Here is a 15365-nt window from a genome sequence, read left to right as displayed (position 1 = left end):
GTCAAGAGATCAAGACCATCCTGGTCAGCAAGGTGAAACCTCGTCTCTACTAAAAATACAAAAAGTTAGCTGGGCATGGTGGTGCGTGCCTGTAATCCCAGCTACTCAGGAGGCTGAGACAGGAGAATTGCCTGAACCCAGGAGGCGGAGGTTGCGGTGAGCTGAGATCGCGCCATTGCACTCCAGCCTGGGTAACAAGAGCGAAACTCCGCCTCAAAAAAAAAAAAAAAAAACAGGTTTAAAAACTAGTTTGTAATTTGCCAGACTTGGGAAAGATACAGTCCTTTAATGATCCTGGGTCTCAACTTATCTTTCTCTCATTTTTCCTTTATTTCAGAAGAGGGATAAGAACTGACTTTTTCTGAAAAGCAGTCAACTTTTACTTTCACTATATAGGATTACTTCCATGAATCTGTTAACTTAATCTTTGCTGTCAAATAACTTGCGGTAGATGCTGGGACAATTTTAAATCTATTTTAATTTGTACATTCAGTACATCAGTCATCCATGTAAAAACAGCTATGTTTGGAAGATCTAAAACCCAGCTTTTGTTCTTGAGAAGCTAACAATGTATATAATATATATGTACACCTAACCATAATGCATCATGTTTTTTGAAAAATGCAGGTATCTCCCAGAATTACCCCTAGTTAAAAAAATAATTGTGAGCAAATGGCAATATAAGGATTTTGGAGTAACTTAATACCACTAGATTTTGCTCTTTGTGCATTTGCAAGAAAGGTTCTGCAAATGCTTAAGAAACACGAACAAGTCTAGATGCATAAAGGAAGGTAGGGCTAATTTACTTCCTCGTGCTATGAAACTGCAATTGGACAGGTGCAATTGTGGGTGTCCTTTTTTTTTTAAGGTGTACTATTGCAGGCTTGAAAAGCTGTTGATCCTCATGGGTTGGTTGGGTGCATGTTCTCTTTAAAAACAAGATGTATTCATTCCCATTGTTGAGTATACTTTGCTACTCGCTACTGGTGAGACTGATAAGCGGATATCCAAAAAGTTTGGATACCAAATTAACTGCACTTGAGTTTCCAGTGACCCCGTTAAATTAATGGGTAAATTTTCCAACGCAGTGTAGTCACGCAATTTATAGATTAAGCTTTCATATCCTTAGATTGTATCTGAAGTCTTCATAGCTTTGCTCACCTTTTAGGGTTCAGAGTTACTACCCATTCAGAGTCTGTGGCCTTTAGCTGTTGGCAAGCTTCTAAGTAAACTGCTCTTTTGCTGAGATCTGCACCCGCTCTATTCTTCCACTCCTGGGTGGTGGAGAGCCAAAGTTCACTTGAGTAATGCGCGTGCCCAGCATCCACTAACCCTGCAGGGGTTAGCACGGATACTGGCAGCTCCCCCCACCCCCATGGGATGTTGGGATTTGGTTTTGAAGAGGACCTGTGAAAGGAATTACCCGATCTATATTTGTATAATGAGTCCAGACACCACCTTGCAAAATAATTGAGAATTCAGCCTGTTTATAGTGGAGTTTCTGCTTTTCACGGCCCTTGGCCTCACCGGCGGTTTACAGTCCACCCAGATTTAGTTCACAAAAAAAAACCGTAGGTCGACCTCACTGCAGTGTATGATGGCAGCGATGGTTCTAATGCGCAGGACCTTTAGTCTCCTCAACAGTTTTGTCCAAATTTGTCCAAAAGTGTCTCTTTAAAAGTGAGGTCATCCAGTCGGTAAACGCTTTGAAAAAGAATAGCCGTTCCTTGAGCGGACCTTAGTCGCGTGCGGGGTCGACGCTCATTGTAGCGTCCGTTCGGATCGCGGGGCGCGGGCCTGTGTGGGAGCGCCTCGGGGCGGGGCGGGGCGGGGCGGGGCTGTCCTCCCGCGGAGCGTGCTGGGGCCCAGCGGCGGGCCTGTGTGGGAGCGCCTCGGGCCGGGGCGGGGCGGGGCGGGGCTGTCCTTCCGCGGAGCGTGCTGGGGCGCAGCGCGCCGGCCTTGGCCGCTAGTGCGCATGCGTGGGCGTCCTCTGCTCCAACTTCCCACGCGAATTTCCACGCGCTGGGAAGTCCGTTACCTGAGAGAGACCCATGGCCAGCATGTCGGAGGAAAAAGCTTCCCGGAAGGGAGACGAGGAGGAAGGAGAGGAGCAGCTCGCGATCATCCCCGGTAGCGAGTTCGCGGCAAGGCAGGCGGCGGAGGAGGGAGCGCCCACGAAGATGGAAGTGGCGGTGAGGGCGGCGGGCTGCTCCGACGACCTCAGCTCCTGGGAAGCCGACATTGACCCAGTGCTCTTGGAGCTCGCCGCTGACGAGGAGAAGTGCCGCAGCATCCGCAGGCAGTACCGGCAGCTCATGTCCTGCGTGCGGCATCACCGGGAGGACATCGTGAACTCGGCGAGCGACTCCTTAACCGAGGCTCTGGAGGAAGCCAACGTGCTGTTCGATGGCGTGAGCCGAACCAGAGAAGCGGCGCTCGATGCCCAGTTTCTTGTGATGGCTTCTGATTTGGGTAAAGAAAAGGCGAAGCAGCTAAACTCGGACATGAACTTCTTCAATCAGGTAGCGTTTTGTGACTTCCTGTTTGTGTTCGTGGGTCTGAACTGGATGGAAGGTGAGCCTGACGACTTGAGTGGCTGTGACGACAGGGTCACCCTTTCCTTCTGGGAGGCCGTAGGAAAGGAAGCAACATCCTGGATGGTACAAGCAGAAACGTTCCATTTTGTTTTCGGTTCTTTCAAGCCGCAGCCTTCTGCACCAAAGCCCCGACTGGAACACCAGAGAAGAGTTCGCAGAATGGAAGAAAATGGGAATATGCCCACGAAGTTGAGGAAGTTAGACCTGAGTTGTTACCCAGAAGCGACCGAAGAAAACGTAGAAAGGATTTTGGGATTGTTGCAAACCTACTTTCGAAAGTATCCTGATACTCCGGTGTCCTATTTTGAGTTTGTGATTGATCCAAACTCTTTTTCTCGTACTGTGGAGAATATATTTTACGTTTCTTTTATTATAAGAGATGGTTTTGCAAGAATAAGGCTGGATGAAGACAGGCTGCCAATATTAGAACCGATTAATACTAACCAAATGGGTGAGGAAAATGATTCCAATTGCCATGGCAGGAAACAGGGAGTTATATCTTTGACTTTACAGGATTGGAAGAATATTGTGGCAGCTTTTGAAATTTCTGAGGCTATGATAAACTCCTCAAGCTAAAGATTTCTTAGTATAGGATCCTTTCTATGTTTTTTTTCCTGAAGTTGTTTCAGAGAGTTAAATCTAAACTGAAGCACATATTGTATCTCTTGTAAGCTGAAAAAATATTTTCGGAAACATTGTTCTACTGTGCAGCGTATTTTTCTTAGTAATTTGTAAGACCATGATGTTCTGTTATTTAAAAAAAAATTCACTGGCATATGAATGAGAATGTTTTATTGAATGCGCTTTAAGACTATTTTAATAAAAAGTTTTGGATACCAAATTAAAGGATATTTGATAATTTACAAAACATAATAGTTTATGAAAACCAGTTATGATGCTCTGTGATAAGGTGTTGCTTCCTCTGTTACAGGGAACCAAGAGAATCCCAGAAAGGATTTCTTACCAGGTTGGGGAAAGAGTGGGTAAAAAACAAAAGTCAAAAAAACACCCCTGTCTGTAAGGCAGTGAATAGGTACCGTTATGACTAAAAACGTCATTGCAAAGAGGACTTAACATTTGTGAGTGAGGGCCGGGTAAGGTGGCCGACGCCTGTAATTCTAGCACTTTGGGAGGCCGAGGCTGCTGGATCACCTGAGGTCAGGAGTTCAATACCAACCTGGCCAACATGGTGAAACCCCCGTCTCTACTAATAATACAAAAGTTAGCTGGATGTGGTGGCAGGCTCCTGTAATCCCAGCTACTCGAGAGGCTGAGGCAGGAGAATTGCTTGAACCCAGGAGGTAGAGGTTGCAGTAAGCCCAGATCGAGCTGTTGCACTTCAACCTGGGCGACAGAACAAGACTCAAAAAAAAAAAAAAAAAGATTTGTGAGTGACTATCCATGTTCTAGTTTCTCCTGTTACTAGACTCAGCAAAAGTAGTATCTCTGCTGAGTAGTATCAGCTAAGCGCTGAAAGGTGAGTAGAAACACAAGGAAGGGAAAGGCATTCTAGGCAGGAGAATAACAAGGTCAAATGCATGGAATTGTTAACAGCACAAGAGACCTGTTAGATTTATGGAAACACTATTATATTCGAATGTTAAGCTGGGCAAGAATTGAATAACTTCATCTATTAGTATTCTCAGAATATGTTTTTGTCTATTATACTTTGAACACAAAATCATTTGGTATCCATCCAGTTTTAGTTTTTACCGAACTTCTGCTCTGGTCCCTAGTGTCCCTTTGTTGTCTTTGCTAGTACACAGAATGTCCTTCAGAACCGTGGTGTTTCATCATGTAACAACTTTAAATATTTGTCCCACTTCAATGTTGCATTTCTTTTTGTTGTTGTTGTTGTTTGCTTTTTGAGATGGAGTCTGGCTCTGTCACAGGCTGGAGTGCAATGGTGCTATCTTGGCTCACTGCAACCTCTGTCTCCTGGGTTCAAGCAATTCTCTGCCTCAGCCTCCCGAGTAGCTGGGATTACAGGCGCCCACCACCACGCCCAGCTAATTTTTGTATTTTTAGTAGAGATGGGGTTTCACCATGTTGGCCAGGCTGGTCTTGAACTCTTGACCTTGTGATCCACCTGCCTTGGCCTCCCAAAGTACTGGGATTGCAGGCGTGAGCTACCGTCTGTGCCCAGCCTTATTTTTCTTTGAGACAGTCTCTCTTGCTGCCCAGGCTGGAGTGCAGTGGTGGGATCTCGTCTCACTGCAACCTCCGCCTCCTGGGTTCAGGCAGTTCTCATGTCTCAGCCTCTAGTAGCTGGGATTACAGGTGCATGCCATTACACCCAGCACATTTTTGTATTTTTAGTTTGAACAGGGTTTCGCCATGTTAGCCAGTCTGGTCTCAACTCCTGGCCTCAAGTGATCCTCCTGCCTCGGCCTCCCAAAGTACTGGGATTACAAGTGTGAGTGAAATTTTACGTTTCTTAACAGGGCTTTAAATGCTAGGAAACTGCCCTTGCTGAAACTAAAACATGTTAGTTCATCTAGATGTTCTTCACTTAGTGTAAAGCCATAAAGGCTTTTTTCTTTCTGTTGCTTGTAGTTGTTTTAAGAATATAAATTTCAACCTTATTTGGAGATTATTGCCAAGAATTTGGGTCATTAGGAAAACAACTTGAGAAGGTGCAGTAAGCATGCCCCATAAGCTTTTTTTAAAAGACGGGGTTTCACCATGTTGGTCAGGCTGGTCTTGAACTCCTGACCTCAGGTGATCTGCCCGCCTTGGCCTCCAAAGCGCTTGGATTACAGGCATGAGCCACCACGCCTGGCCGCCCCATAAGCTTTTTTACCCCAATTCCTATAGGAGCTTAATGTTTGGTAGTCGTGGAATTTTGCTGTTAGTAATTTAGCAAATGTTTAGGCATCTGTTATGCATAGCAGTGGCAAACTTTCCTACTAAGTCTGGTGGTACAGGAAAGGGAAATCCAAAGACAGACAAATGACACTAAGATTGAGATGAAGGATCTTCCATGTATGGGGATGAGGTTCTTCACCAATGATATAGTAGAGGTTTTAGCAAAAACAGAACTTTCTCATGAAACTTGGCCAATTATTTTCTAAACTAGTCATTCCTTCTTTCACATATGAAAAGAGTGCTGACCCTTGCTAGTGTCTACTATCCTCTGATTTATAGTAGCAGTCGTGGAAGCATCATTTGGTCTCACTGATCCTCACTTCAGCATGTCTCTACTAACCAAGTTCCTTGGGTTTTGCAGAGATCTGTTGCTGAAAGAAAAAGTACTCTCACTGACAGCAAAAAGATCCCGCCCCAGTACTTTACTGCCAATCAGTTGCTCTGTTGAATGCTTCAAGTCTTTACTAGGAATATTTGACAATGATGACTTGAAAGCATTAATAGAGAATCTGGAGACTTAGGAGAGGTAACTTTTTGGGTCTTCTCTAAAGTTAATAGCTGTTAAGATATAAAGTTAACCACTAGTGTTTTTATTTTTACTGGTTGACATGACACCAGTAAAATGATACGGTGTGATAGATTGCCTCATTTTTGAAATTAAAGTGACTGCTTACCTTGAAGAAATAAGGAGATTAAAAATATTTATAGTTTAAGAATCAAACTGCAAATTTGCTTGTTTCTTGATAATATAGATTACTTTAAATTTTGCAGGTTCAATAAACTGAAATGTAGGAAAATTTTTGTTGTTTTTGAGACAGGGTCTCTTGCTCTGTTGCCCAGGCTGGAGTGCAGTGGCACAATCATGTCTTAGTGCAGCCTTGATCTCTCAGACTCAAGTGAGTTGCTTGCCTCAGTCTCCTGAGTAGCTGAGACTACGGCCGCGTGCCACCGTGCTCAGCTATTTTTATTTTTTTTTGGAAGAGACAAGGTCTCATGTTGCTCAGGCTCATCTTCAACTCCTGGGCTTAAGAAATCCTCCTGCCTGGCCGGGCGCTGTGGCTCAAGCCTGTAATCCCAGCACTTTGGGAGGCCGAGGCGGGTGGATCACAAGGTCAAGAGATCGAAACCATCCTGGTCAACATGGTGAAACCCCGTCTCTACTAAAAATACAAAAAATTAGCTGGGCATGGCAGTGTGTTCCTGTAATCCCAGCTACTCAGGAGGCTGAGGCAGGAGAATTCCCTGAACCCAGGAGGCGGAGGTTGCAGTGAGCCGAGATCGCGCCATTGCACTCCAGCCTGGTAACAAGAGCGAAACTCTGCCTCAAAAAAAAGAAAAAAAAAAAAAAAAAAAAAAAAAAGAAATCCTCCTGCCTTAGCCTCCCAAAGTGTTGAGGATTAACAGTGTGAGCCACCACACCCAGACTAGGACAATATTTTTTTTTTTTTTTTTTTTTTTTTTTTTTTTTTTTTTTTTTTAGGACAATATTTTTAAGAAATATTTTAAAAGTATTTTCAGAATATTTTTATATAATCGAACTATTGAATGGTAGAACCACTTGCTGGTTAAGAATCTGGGCTCAGAGCCTCACTCTGTAACGTTCTAGTTATGCATTTTGGATAAATTATTTAACCTGTAAACATCAGGTTTTTCATTTGCCAAGTGGGAATAAGTTTACAGTAAGAAAGTAGAAAACGTTTGTGATATGTACTTGGAGATATTAATTACAGTATATAGTATAGTTGGAAAAGCAAGAGGTTTGTCATCTCTGTAATAGAAGTTGGGCTGAATTCTTGGCTTGTGGGCAAGTTTCTTTATTCTAAGGGCCTCTATTCTATATGAAATGGGAATAAACATCTGGCTGGAAAACTTTATTGTTAGGGTTAAATGAGATAATATATAAGAACATTTTTCTCATTGTAGACTCCATGTTAGTGGCTCACTCTCTAGATCAGAGTCAGCAAATTCCATGATGTCACCTCCCTCCATGATAATGGTTCATCTCTGTAATGGTTTATTTACTTTCCTTTGATTCTCAATGACTGTTTATCGTGGTTTTTAGACCCTTGTCCTAGGGGATGTATTACCAAGTGATTAGTAATGCGTTTATTCTACAACTGTTTGAGTACCCATTTTGCCAGTCACTGTTCTAGGCACTGGTGAAAGAATGGTGGATAGAACAGTGCCCACCTCTCATGGACTTCACAGTTTAGTGGGTATATTAGTTTTCTATTGCTGCTCTATCATACTACCAAACATTTAGTGGTTTTAAATGACACTAATTATTTTACAGTTGTGGAGGTTGTATGCTAAAAATCCAAATACATAGGTCTGGTTCCTTCTGGAAGCTCAGGCAGAATCTGTTCCCTTGCCCTTTTGAGCTTCTAAAGCCCACCTGCATTCCCTGGCTCACAATCTGTCCCTTGCTCTATTTTCAAAGCTGGCAATGCAACCTCTTCTGTCCTCACATCTCTTGGTACTATAATCAAGTCTCTCTCTGCATCCCTCTTATAAGAATACTTGTGATTACATTGGGCCTAGTGGGATAATCCTGGAAAAAGATCTCTCTAAATACTTAATCATTCTCCAAAGTCTCTTTACACATAACATATTAACTGGTTCTAGCAATCCAGACTTCGACCTTGGAGAACCATTGTTCACCCTATCATAGAGAAAGACAGCATATTCCTGTTAATGATGATAGCTCTGAAGAAAAGTTGCTTAGGCCGGGTGCAGTGGCTCATGTCTGTAATCACAGCACTTTGGGAGGCCTATACGGGTGAATCATGAGGTCAGGAGTTCAAGACCAGCCTAACCAACATGGTGAAACCCCATCTCTATTAAAAATACAAAGATTAGCTAGGCCTGGTGGCACACGCCTGTAATCCCAGCTACTCAGGAAGCTGAGGCAAGAGAATCACTTGAACCTAGGAGGCAAAGGTTGCAGTGAGCCGAGATTGTGCCACTGGACTCAAGCCTGGGTGACAGAACAAGACTCATCTCAAAAAAAGGAAAAGTTGCTTGGATGGAGGTTGAAGTGCTGTCTGGGAAGAAGGGTTAAGGGGAGGCTCCTTGAAGGAGGCATTTGAAATGTAATCTCTTTTTCATAAGTCATTCACCAGAATATAGTAATGCACTATGTAAGGTCAACCATGTACTGCACGAGGTCAACAGTAGACCACATACATGGTGGTGGTCCCATAAGACTAGGCTGTCACCTAGCGAGGTGGTAGTGCTCCCAAAGTCTGGGGCCACAGAGACGAAAGACAGGATGCCAGTCCTTGCAGAGTTGATGGGATTGTGTGATGGTAGCAGTGGGATTTCAGAGGAGAAGCACCCAACTCAAGGTGTATTAGTCCATTTTCACGCTGCTGATAAAGACATACCCAAGACTGGACAATTTACAAAGAAAGGGGTTTAATGACCCCAGAGTTCCACATCACTGGGGAGGCCTCCCAATCACAAAGGAAGGCAAGGAGGGAGGAGTAAGTCACATCTTGCTCCTGTTGGCGGCAGGCAAAGAGAGAAATTGGGCAGGGGAACTCCCCCTTATAATACTGTCAGATTTTGTGAGACTCATTCGCTGTCATGAGAATAGCATGGGAAAGACCTGCCCCATGATTTAATTACCTCCCGCCAGGTGTCTCCACCAACACGTGGGAATTCAGTTTGAGTGAGGACACAGCCAAATCATATCACAAGGGCTGTTAAGGAAAGGCTTCTAATTTAAGCTTGAAGGGCATGAAGGGGTTGGCGCGGAGAAAAGAGGACATCCCAGGTAGTGGAACAGTTGTATATTCTGAATGCTGCGGCAGTTCTGTTATTGGCGTTGTAAGAAAGAAAAGAATATTGGGAACTGAAGAGAACTTTGTTGGATAAAATGGAACTTCTGTGTTGGGATCTCTTAGTGTACTGGTTAGGGAAGCCCCCCGTCTCCACGGGAATGCCGTGGAAGGGTAATATGTTTGTACACTGAATAAAAGCTTATAACATCATGCTAGTCTGTTTGTATACTGGATCAAGATTTGTCAGGAAGAGGACATTTCAGGTGGAGATTGATGCAGGGAAGCTCAGCGGAGGACACCTGTAAAATATGTTCTAGCACTTCTAGACTTAGTTCCAGGCAATTTCCCTTCTTCAGGAAGTGGAGAATTAGTAACTTAAAGGGATTAGTTCCTACCAGCCACTATGCTAACATGCATTATCTTTCTTAAACTCAGCGATTTGATGAGGTCAGGAACCTGTTAGGTTCGTTAAGGATTAGGTGATTTGTCCAAGTCACCTCGCCTTTGAGTGGTAGAGCAAGTATTTTAACTCAGGTTATTTCTGAACCAGAGCCATGTATAATGGTAGGGGGACAAAAGTACAAATCTGGTAAAGGATAGAAGCTATGTTTGGGGGAAAAGTCAGGATTGCTTCTTCTGATTTTAAAAGGCTGCCACACTTGAATTGCTTTCTGTATTGTGCCCTTTTTGGAGGAGACTTGAGCAGTGTTTTACTAGGAATAGGGCTGGGGAAAGGGATTACCATGACAGACAGGTGGAAGAAAAGGAAGACTATTCAAGCATCAGCCTTGCCAACAAGTGACAAACGCCTACAGGTCATGTACTCATATTCTAAGCAGTGGTTCTCAAAGTGGATGAGGCCCTTTCGGGCATACTTTGAGGTCAGAATTATTTTCATGATACTATAATTCTCTTGGATGTGAACTGTGAAGTTTTCCAGAGGTTACATGACAGATGATGTTGCAACAGACTGAATGGAGAAACAGATGTGAGCTGTCTTTTGTTGTCAGACATTAAAGAGAATTGCAAAGATACAAAACAGTGCCATTCTTCTCACTAATTAAAAAAGTTTTTTTTAAGTAAAAATAGTCATGTTAACATTTAATAAGTGTATTATTATTATTACTATTAATTGAGATGGAGTCTCATTCTGTCACCAGGCTGGAGTGCAGTGATGGGATCTCAGCTCACTGCAACCTCTGCCTCCCAAGGTCAAGCAATTCTCCTGCCTCAGCTTCCTGAGCAGCTGGGACTACAGGCACATGTCACCACACCCAGCTAATTTTTTTTTTTTTTTTTTTTTTGTATTTTTAGTAGACACAAGGTTTCACCATGTTGGCCAGGATGGTCTCCATCTCTTGACCTCATGTTCCACCTGCCTTGGCCTCCCAAAGTGCTGGGATTACAGGCGTGAGCCACCGCACTAGATCTATTCTTTTTATTTTATTTATTTATTTATTTTTTTGAGACAGAGTTTCGCTCTTGTTACCCAGGCTGGAGTGCAATGGCGCGGTCTCGGCTCACCGCAACCTCCGCCTCCTGGGCTCAGGCAATTCTCCTGCCTCAGCCTCCTAAGTAGCTGGGATTACAGGCACGCGCCACCATGCCCAGCTAGTTTTTTGTATTTTTAGTAGAGACGGGGTTTCACCATGTTGACCAGGATGGTCTCGATCTCTCGACCTCGTGATCCACCCGCCTCGGCCTCCCAAAGTTCTGGGATTACAGGCTTGAGCCACCGAGCCCGGCCAGATCTATTCTTAAATTTGTTAATATTTTAAGTTTCTTCTCGATTTTAATTTCTAATATAGCAAATGGATAAAACCTACATTAACAAAAAAGCTCTCTGGACTCTCAATTTTAAAGCTAAGATTGTAAAGGAGTCCTGAGATGCAAGTTTGAAAACTTCTGTGGCATTCACCATGGTCAGCAGACATAAATTCTAGCAATTGTAATTGGAGGAGAATGGGGCATTTTTCTCTTTTCCTTACCCCATCTCTGTGCTACTTTCGTATACTTTCTGGGGGAGCTGCCTTCTACTATTTTATTTATATTTCAGGTGAGATACCACTTACATGGAACTGAATGACAGCACTTTCAAGTTTGGTTAAAATTTAAAAACAAAATGTTTAATTCTAAGGTCAACTGAATGCTTCAATTTCCTGTGTCTTACCAGTTTTACCTACAGTGCTTAAAAATGTTGAGGCTCATCCAGAGCTTTTTTTGTAAAATCTGTGCACTGGTTGACTTTAGTTTAAACCATGAGAACCCAGGTTAGGTACAGAATTTTAGTAAGGAACAGATTTTAAACATTGGTGGATGGAATATGTGGCTTTTCAGCATGAGGATACATTTTCTGGTATTTGTTCTAGTAGGTATATTGGAGGAGGGGGATTCCCAGAACTGTGGTTTTCATTTAGTCAACTGGTTATTGTGTTCTGTTACCATCTTTGCTACGTTCATGCAGATAAAATGAGGTCAAGATGAAAAATGATTATATGTTATTTTTCTAGCAGAGCATTTAATAGCATTTATTGGTTAACTCTTAAACCAAAAAAAAAAAAAAAAAAAAGGAAAGAAAAGAAAGAAAAATTCGTAGAATACATAAATGACTTTTTCAAAATCCATACACAGGTTATACAGACATAATAAACATTAACTTTATTTTTCAAAGACCAAAAAACTCTTAAAGCAGTAACTCATGCTCTTTGACACTGAGTAGAGAGTCACACTAGTTATTTGAAGCTTAGTTGATCCTTTCATCGAATGGCTGTTATTACCAAGTTGTTTTTCCCCCACAGTGCCTTGTGTTGAAGGAGGCGCCTTGGCCATAATGCCAGTTGATGACTACTGGCTGTGTTTACCAGCCTCTCATGCTAGACCTTTTGTGCAGACTGTCAGGGTGGCGCAGTCTTGTCCCCACTGTTGCTGGTTTCCAGGTGCTCTCCCTTCAGCCCCTGAGCCACTACGTGTGCCTGGCGTGCTGCCAGCAGGTAGCCACAGCGTTGTGCTGCTTCTGCCACATAGCTCCACCGCACCCCCTTCCACATCCCAGGAACCTTGTTCTTCTGCCGACCCCAAGCTCTGCCTTTCACCCCCTACATCTGATGGTAGGCAAGAGAGAAATGTGCAGTTTGGGCTGGTAAGTTTGGGGACTTTTTTTGTTATTAAGGTTAAGATTTGAGTTTTTTATGATACGGAGTCTCACTCTGTCGCCCAGGCTAGAGTGCAGTGGTGTGATCTTGGCTCACTGCAACCTCTACCTCCCAGGTTTAAGCATTTCTCCTGCCTCAGCCTCCAGAGTAGCTATGATTATAGGCACATGCCACATGCCTGACTAATTTTTGTTGTTGTTGTTGTTGTTGTTGTTGTTGTTGTTGTTGAGACGGAGTTCCGCTATCTTGTTGCCCAGGCTGGAGTGCAATGGCGCGATCTCGGCTTACCGCAACCTCCGCCTCCTGGGTTCAGGCAATTCTCCTGCCTCAGCCTCCTGAGTAGCTGGGATTACAGGCACGCGCCACTATGCCCAGCTAATATTTTGTATTTTCAGTAGAGACGGGGTTTCACCGTGTTGACCAGGATGGTCTCGATCTCTTGAACTCATGATCCACCCGCCTCGGCCTCCCAAAGTGCTAGGATTACAGGCTTGAGCCACCGCGCCCAGCTTAATTTTTGTATTTTTTAGTAGTGACAGGGTTTCACCACATTGGCCGGGCTGATCTCGAACTCCCGACTTCAAGTGATCTTCCCATCTTGGCCTCCCAAACTGCTGGGATTACAGGTGTGAACCACTGAGCCTGGCCTAAGACTTGGTATTTTAAAAACATTGTATTGTGCCTGCTAACAGCATTCTCAGTCGTTATCTCTTGTTAACATAGATTTTTATTTTTTTATTTTATTTTTATTTTTATTTTTTTTTTGAGAGGAGTTTCGCTCCTGTTACCCAGGCTGGAGTGCAATGGCACGATCTCGGCTCACCGCAACCTCCGCCCCCTGGGTTCAAGCAATTCTCCTGCCTCAGCCTCCTGAGTAGCTGGGATTACAGGCAAGCGCCACCATGCCCAGCTACTTTTTTGTATTTTTAGTAGAGACGGGGTTTCACCATGTTGACCAGGATGGTCTCGATCTCTCGACCTCGTGATTCACCCGCCTCGGCCTCCCAAAGTGCTGGGATTACAGGCTTGAGCCACCGCGCCCATAGATTTTTATTTTAATAAAAAGGTAGTATTAAATATATCACCAAAATACCATATTAAACCAATGTGAAATATGATCGATGGGTATCAGAATTAGTGGAATGAAAGGATTTTTTAAAAATTGAGAGTCTAACATCTAAGTTATAAAAGTCTGTTACTTGCTAAGTTTATGGAAACTAAATATAAATGATAAATATGGGAGACGTCATGCATATTAATGCAAATTAAAGGAATGAGCTTTGCAGAAATGTGCTTATTTAAAATATCCTACAAGAGCAGCAACTTTTACATTTAACTTTTCATACAGGTCAGTATCAATTGACAGTTTTGGTCTGAATTTCTAGATGTTACACTCCAGCTAAACAGTGTAGAAAAGTCTTAAATTTGGCTGATCTTTTAAAATTGTTATACTGAGATTGAGCTGTGACCATATTTACCAAATGCCTATCTTAGCCTGGAATCATAACCCACTCATTCTACCTTTGATTAGAAAGTAAAGATGATTGCTGAATTATATTGAAACATAGTACAAATGTTTTTAAAAACCTGGTTTAAAACCTAGTTTAAAAATTCTAGGAATAAAGGGCTTGATTTTGACCTAAGTTGGTTTACTTATGTAGAGGTATTATATGAACACTTCAAAGTAGTTAGCAGTGATGGTCTTTGGGGTTAATAAACGAAAATAAAGCAAGCAGTTCACCACTTTAAGGAAGGTTGAATATTTCTATCTGTATGCTGTAATTAATATAAATCAAATGACATCTTCCCTTTGAAAATTCCTTTTGTTTTTCTTTAAGGAAAGATTTTCTTACAAAGCTTTATAGAAATTCCCGATTCTAAGTTAAATTATTTTCTCTTCTGTTATTTCCCTTTAGGCTTATCAGGAGGGCAGACTTCAAAAGCTACTAAAAATGAATGGCCCTGAGGATCTTCCTGAGTCCTATGACTATGACCTTATCATCATTGGAGGTGGCTCCGGAGGCCTGGCAGCTGCTAAGGCAAGGCTCCTTGTGTTAGTGTTGTTTGGGTTGTGGTTAGAATATTGACTTCCTTGACAGGGTTATCTCTGTTCTCTGTGGAATTTATTTGATCCACTCTTGTGACATTTTGTACATTAACTTGGGCAGAACATGGACATGGTAAAGGACCAGTTTATAAATCACTTTTCCAGACTGAAGTAGGTGGTCCTTATATAAAAATATAGAGCCCCGTATTTTGGAACATGTTTCATTCACTTTTTAAGTTGACTTTTCAAAGATGATAAGGATGTTGTGTAAAAATGGTTTGAAATTAAGCAAATATGTTTCTTTTTTCTTTTTTTTTGGAGACTGAGTTTTATTCTTGTTGCCCAGGCTGGAATGCAATGGCGTGCTCTCCACTCTCCACTCGCTGCAACCTTCGCCTCCCAGGTTCAAGCAATTCTCCTGCCTCAGCCTCCCTCGTGGCTGGGATTACAGGCACCCAGCACTATGCCTAGCTAATTTTTTTGTATTTTTAGTAGAGATGAGGTTTCACTATGTTGGCCAGGCTGGTCTCAAGCTCCTGACCTCAGGTGATCCACCCGCCTCAGCCTCCCAAAGGGATTATAGGTGTGAGCCACTGCACCCAGCTCATATATTTGTTATTATTTTTATTTATTTATTTATTTATTTTTGATGGAGTTTCACTCTTATCACTCACACTGGAGTGCAGTGGTGCAATCTAGACTCACTGCAACCTCCACCTCCCAGGTTCCAGTAATTCTCTTGCCTCAGCCTCCTGAATAGCTGGGATTACAGGAGTGCACTGCCATGCCCAACTAATTTTTGTGCTTTTAGTAGAGATGGGGTTTCGCCATGTTGGCCAGGCTGGCCTTGAACTCCTGACCTCAGGTGATCTGCCTACCTTGGCCTCCCAAGGTGCTGGGGTTACAGGTGTGAGCC

General features: G+C 43.0%; 2 protein-coding genes across 4 annotated transcripts in view; both read left to right on the top strand.

Moving 5' to 3' along the window:
* The window catches only part of TXNRD1 (thioredoxin reductase 1), a 63423-nt gene that overhangs the window by 13598 nt on the left and 34460 nt on the right, over nucleotides 1–15365 (top strand). For all 3 annotated transcript variants that reach the window (XM_003929633.4, XM_003929631.4, XM_074402306.1), the window contains one exon: nucleotides 14319–14441. In XM_003929633.4, coding sequence (XP_003929682.1) covers nucleotides 14355–14441 — 87 coding nt within the window. In that variant the 5' untranslated portion in view covers nucleotides 14319–14354. The remainder of the gene's footprint in view (nucleotides 1–14318; nucleotides 14442–15365) is intronic.
* Nucleotides 1924–6966, top strand: EID3 (EP300 interacting inhibitor of differentiation 3). Its single transcript, XM_074402307.1, has one exon. It carries the CDS (start codon nucleotides 2052–2054, stop codon nucleotides 3171–3173), a length of 1122 nt encoding a protein of 373 aa, XP_074258408.1. The 5' UTR covers nucleotides 1924–2051; the 3' UTR covers nucleotides 3174–6966.

The sequence above is a fragment of the Saimiri boliviensis genome, chromosome 7, assembly GCF_048565385.1.
Source record: "Saimiri boliviensis isolate mSaiBol1 chromosome 7, mSaiBol1.pri, whole genome shotgun sequence".
Lineage (NCBI taxonomy): Eukaryota > Metazoa > Chordata > Mammalia > Primates > Cebidae > Saimiri > Saimiri boliviensis.
The sequence above is the reverse complement of the archived record's forward strand: the minus strand, read 5'-3'. Positions and strand labels throughout refer to the sequence as shown.

Excerpts from the sequence above, each read along its gene's own strand:
- EID3 (XM_074402307.1), top strand. The coding sequence starts at position 2,052 with ATGGCCAGCATGTCGGAGGAAAAAGCTTCCCGGAAGGGAGACGAGGAG.